This window comes from Microtus ochrogaster, unplaced genomic scaffold (assembly GCF_000317375.1).
Source record: "Microtus ochrogaster isolate Prairie Vole_2 unplaced genomic scaffold, MicOch1.0 UNK14, whole genome shotgun sequence".
Classification (NCBI taxonomy): domain Eukaryota; kingdom Metazoa; phylum Chordata; class Mammalia; order Rodentia; family Cricetidae; genus Microtus; species Microtus ochrogaster.
In genome coordinates, this window is record NW_004949112.1 from 1,127,454 (window position 1) to 1,132,887 (window position 5,434).

Consider the following 5,434-nt stretch of genomic DNA (forward strand, 5'->3'; position numbering starts at 1 on the left):
GCCTGGTTCAGTTACAGTACTTCCTGGTTCAGTTACAGTACTTCCAGGGCACTAAGAGCAAGGGTGCCTGGTTCAGTTACAGTACTTCCAGTGCACTAGGAGCGAGGGTGCCTGGTTCAGTTACAGTACTTCCAGTGCACTAGGAGCGAGGGTGCCCTGGTTCAGTTACAGCAGAGCCACGAGCAACCACCGGGCAGCATGCAATGAAAGAGCAGACAGATAGCAGCTCCTTCCCTGAAAAGCACAGATCACAAACAATGTGCCAAGCAGGGGCAGCTCTGAATCGGCAGAATACCTGTACTTTTTGGCACACGCACACACACACACACATACAGATACCAAAAAACCCAAAAGAAACCAATTAACCAACCCCTCTCGCTCCTTATTTCTGGAGGCTGGGATTATGTCTGATGGTTTTAATTTCAAAATCTCCTGCTAAAATACGCATTATTTCTGTAAATAGAAAACCAGTGACCTGAGAGACTCACCCCTGCAGACCCCACCCTCCTGTGCCTCAACAGGGTTCATGTCTGAAGAGTGGTGTTTAAACTGAGTCACTAATAAGGCTCGGGTGCCCGGGCCTGGCATTACCTCGCCATCTCGGAGCAGCGGTGGGAAGTGGAAGAAGAGCGACTGGCCCAGGGACACCGTCTGGATGGGGTTGTCAAGATTCTCGCTTCTGAACAGCTTCACCTGGGGACAGAAAGGGAGAGGGCACGTGCTCATGACCCTGAGGTAGCGTCTTCACATGAGGACAACCTCTCAAGCAGGATGGGAAAATGTGGTTGATGTGACCAACCAGGCCTCAGGATACAGATTCTGGTGTGAGCCATGCAGAGAAGGCAAGTTCAGGCAGATTTTAAACAGACATTAACGCCATCATGGTAAAGAATGAAAAAAACAGCTTCCACATGCCAAGTGTGCAAAAAGCACACTATAAACAATGCCGCCAGTCCTGAGGACAAAGGCCCAAGCTTCCAGAGCTCCGGAGAGCTGAAGGTACCCAGGGCCATACAGACTTATCCCTACCCAGCTTCTCTCCCCATGGGACCTAACTACAAGTGTGTGCTGTAGTAGCCTTCGGTTCTGCACTGATCTGCAGTGACAGCGGCCATCCTCCCTACCATCCCTGGGGTGTAGGAGGGAGACGGCCCACAACAGAGGCTATGAGCGCTCGGTCCTTGCCTGCCCCCAGGCCACGCCCAGGACCACGTCTCTGCTCTTTGGCTATACTCAGTATTGCAGGTAAATATTAATTCATTGGCTACCTTAAAAAACAGGTGATTTCAGCTGACTCTGATTTTAGCTTTTCTAAAAACTTGAAAAGTGATTTGAACCCTGAGCCAAAATTCTAGCATGGCAACAACCAGGTGACATTAGCTGTGGTGCCATCGTCACCTCTGCACCAGCCCCTCCCTGGCAGGAGTGTGACCATTCAGCTCACACTTACCTTCAGGGCATTCTGACACTATCTACCCACCCACTCAGATGCCATCCAGTCCCAACTACATCCAGTGCCAAGAGCCAGTCAGAGGCCAAACCTTTCACTGCGTTCTAAGTGTAATGCCCAGACCCTCCCAGAAATCATAGGTCTTTTTATAAAAGTTCTACATTTCCTGTGGAGCTCGAGAAAGGTTCTGGGGACATGGGAGTGCTATGTGTGGTCAAGACAGCATGATGGGCAGCTCCCAGACTGCCTGACTCGGTCAGAGTGGCCTGTATGAGGCTGTCTAACGTTATCCTTCAGTGGGCACGCCACTGTGCTGAGCCTTCATGGAGCTCTACTGCCATCGTCCAGATTGATGGCCTCTCCCCATCACTTGGTAATCAGTCCATATCCAGGTGTGGTAGTGTCTGGCAGGTCCCTCTGTAGCAAGCTAAAGCCAGACCTCGCTGGAACAAATATGTCTCCTGCTGAACCTGAGAGGTGCTGGTCTTACCCACAAAGTAGAAAGATACTCAGAAGAAGTGACCACATTTCCACTCAAGTCAAACTGGTTGATCTGCCGGAAGACTATGATGTTCACGTCATCCACGTCATTGTTCCCAACCTGAAGAGACAGAGCTGCACTGAGCATATCTGCAGGAGCTCCTGCCCATCCCAGGAAAGGAATGGGTCTGTCCGCGGTCACCTGCCCACCCCAGGAAAGGAATGGGTCTGTCTGCGGTCACCTGCCCACCCCAGGAAAGGAATGGGTCTGTCCGCGGTCACCTGCCCACAGACACGGCATGACACTACACGAGTGTGTGCTTATGTTCTAGGTCTTCACTGCCCACCAACACACTGCGAAAGCACGTGGAGCCCTGCCTGACTGCAGTCTGCACCGCTACCCGAGAACCTGGCCCGAGCCACCAGAGGGTGACAGGCAGATCATAAAGCACTCCGGTGTGAGCAGCAGGGGCCCAACTGTTTAAAATGGCCGACCATCAACCCAGTTCCCAGGTCACACGTCCCACAGAGCCCACCGCTCTATGCACAGTGCCTTCAGGCTTCTCCAGGCAGTTCTGTGCCCAGAAGCCCTCCAGTCTAGCCAGAGGGAAAAACAGCACTTTAATGGTGTCTGAGAACCTCCTGCGGTGACCTGGTTCAAAAGCACATAGCTGGGAGGCTACAGGCTCTAAAGGACAACCCACTATTGTTGTGTTACCAAGTAGTCATGCTGCCAAATGGCCCTCTAAATACTTATGTTTATGCCCACAGATCGATGCTGCTCTTACTGCTGGCCGAGAAACTTACCCTTGCAGTGGCAGTGGTCAGCACAGAGACTCACAGCTAATTCAAGTCGAGAACAAGCGACTGTGAGTGCTCGTGACCACATGGGACATCTGCATCAACCCCCACCAGCATTCTAAGACTCGGGGGACACTGTGGGAAGGACGTCATGAAGCGCTACCTCTGAACATGAGATGGTCAGTGAGCTCATGAGCTCATAGCGGCTGCATTCAGCTGCACATGACAAACCCGTCAACACTGTAGCAGATGGCAGGACAGAATGACGGAGCCCAAGACCCAGTGCAGGAGCTACTGGCAGTTTCCTTTGGGGGTGTGGCCATGGGCAGGCAGCCCTGCTCCAATGGATGGCCAGACACCCATGTGCATGTATGGACAGCACTGCCTCAGGGCCATTGGAATAAAAGACAGAGGCTCGGCAGGGGGGTTGAGAGGAATCGGGGGAATTGGAGGGAGGGAGGGAGGGAGGGAATGATTAAAATATATTATATATACCTATGAAATTCTCAAAGAATAAACAAACTATATTAAATAGCTTTGAAAAGCAGAGATGATGCTTGCTGCAGTGTCAGGACCGAAGTTTGGATCCTCAGAACCCAAGGAAGACAGGTGGGCATGGTGGCTACTCTGTAACCCCAGCACTCAAGAAGGGGACACAAAGATCCCCAGGGCAAGCTGGCTGGCCAAGCTAGCTTAGTCCGTGAGTTCCAGGTTCTACAAGAGACTCTACCTCAGTAAACAGACAGCAATCAGGGAGAATGTCCATCAACCTGTGGCTCCCACACCCATCTTCACGTGTGTACATGTATGCACACCACACACACAAACAAAAAGGAGCCCCTTACTCATGAACTGGGATTTACAGCTCTACCCCGGAGGAGCACTAATGGGTCTCTGACCAGGGAAGCCAAGGCAGTCACGGCAGGAGCCATACTCACCTCAATTACCCGATGGTGGGGCAGCGCCCGCTCGATGTGGTCATTGCCTTCTGCCTTCAGCTGCACATGGTACATGCACCCTGGCTAAGAAGATAGCAGCTGTTACTTCTCTATGAAGTCCGTCACGCACGACCCGAGAGTGGCTCTGCTCCAAGTGGTCACCACACAGTGCATCTCTGCCCCGTCCACTTTCCAAGGAGACCCTCTCAGAAGCACGTTGCTGACAAGACGCCACTGGGGCTGTAATGTCTTCCAGCTCAGCTCACTCACACTCCCTGACTCACGGAAGACTAGATGTGGCTTGTTCCCCGATGTCAAGCATTTGTCTTTATCTTTCTAGACTCTTCCTCCGTGTTCACCATCCTCGACCTACACAACTGGACACACACTGCTAATCCTTACAATGGACAGGATCTCAGGCAGGCAGGATTGATCTCAGGGAAGCAGGATTTGAAGCCATTTTTCTTTTAAATAAATAATAATACTACCAATAATAATAAATGTTCTTATTTATATCTGTTTGTTACTCAATTTTACAGGATCGAAATATTGGAAAAGCTCTGGTATCAACTTCCAGCCACCAACAACACAGCTCTAGGGTCAAGTTCTGAAGCAGTGGGTTAAAGTCTCAGGTGTGTGCCTCTAGGAGGAGGAACACCAGGGTGCACAGACTTTAAACCAGCACAGACTGGATCTCTGCTCTCCCACTGCTATGTGGTTCTGAGCATTGCTGTGTGTCTAGCAGCCTCTGGGCCATTTTCCCTTTTAGGGTCATGTTCGTTTTTATATGTTGCTTGAATTCTACAAAGAGCACATGAGATCTTTACAGAGACAGTGAATCTTTTTACTTAGATGCCCAAACATAATCCCACGTTATTGGTTACCTTCCAGTTGACGGTAAGACCCTATTGCAGAGATACCACATACTCACGCCACAGGACGCGGAAACCGACCTGCAGCTCCACCCCTACTGGCTGGCGTTATTAGGGCTGGAAGGTGCTGTGCAGAGCAATCATCAGTCTCACCAGCTACAAACCCTGCGAGCTGCAGTAACAAAAGTGGCCAACAGTACAGGAGTGACCCAGCACCTCACTATTTTACTTTATTATTTTTGGACCTAAGGCCTGTTCCACAACATGGAGCCCAGACCTGACACTGCTAAAACAGCTAAGAACAGGGGCCCTAGGGTAACCTACTATTTTATAATGTAAATGAGCACAGCAATACAATGACTCCTGGTGACCAACTGCTATAGCCATAGGTCAGGCCTCACTAACCCCACGCCTGCAAAGCTTCTTCCTGCTGCAGATGCTAATTAACATGGACGAGTGGAGTGCTCAGCCCTAGATGGGATGTCTATATCACACCCTTCCTCCCCCTCGGTGCCCAGGGCTCTATGTAGGACAGGGGGTAGAAAGACTGTAAGAGCCAGAGGTAGAGTATGACTTCAAGGAAACACATGCACTCAGAGACTGTGACAGGATGCCGAAGGCCCACAGCTCAAGCCACACAAAAACCCACCATGGAGAAGTGGGAACAGAGACCAGCTATAACCAAGAGGTTCTTTGCAATTGCTAGTTTTGGGGATAAGGAAAAATCAGCTTTCTTCAATCGAGTAACATTGGGTAGGTACATCAACCACACTCCAGTTGGGCCCTGTGCCCAGGAGTGGTCAGCCAGCACAGACTGAACCACTGCTTCATGGGGGGAGGAGGGGTCAGCCAGCACAGACTGAACCACTGCTTCATGGGGGAGGAGGGGTCAG

At 51.0% G+C, this 5,434-nt stretch overlaps 1 protein-coding gene across 2 annotated transcripts in view; it reads right to left on the bottom strand.

Annotated features, from left to right (window-relative positions):
- LOC101979627 (nodal modulator 1) overlaps positions 1 to 5,434 on the bottom strand; it is a 61,269-nt gene that overhangs the window by 4,486 nt on the left and 51,349 nt on the right. For both annotated transcript variants that reach the window (XM_005366761.3, XM_026789160.1), the window contains exons 26-28: positions 3,670 to 3,753; positions 1,941 to 2,051; positions 592 to 693 (exon numbers count right to left, since the gene is read on the bottom strand). In XM_005366761.3, the coding sequence (XP_005366818.1) occupies positions 592 to 693; positions 1,941 to 2,051; positions 3,670 to 3,753 (297 nt within the window). The remainder of the gene's footprint in view (positions 1 to 591; positions 694 to 1,940; positions 2,052 to 3,669; positions 3,754 to 5,434) is intronic.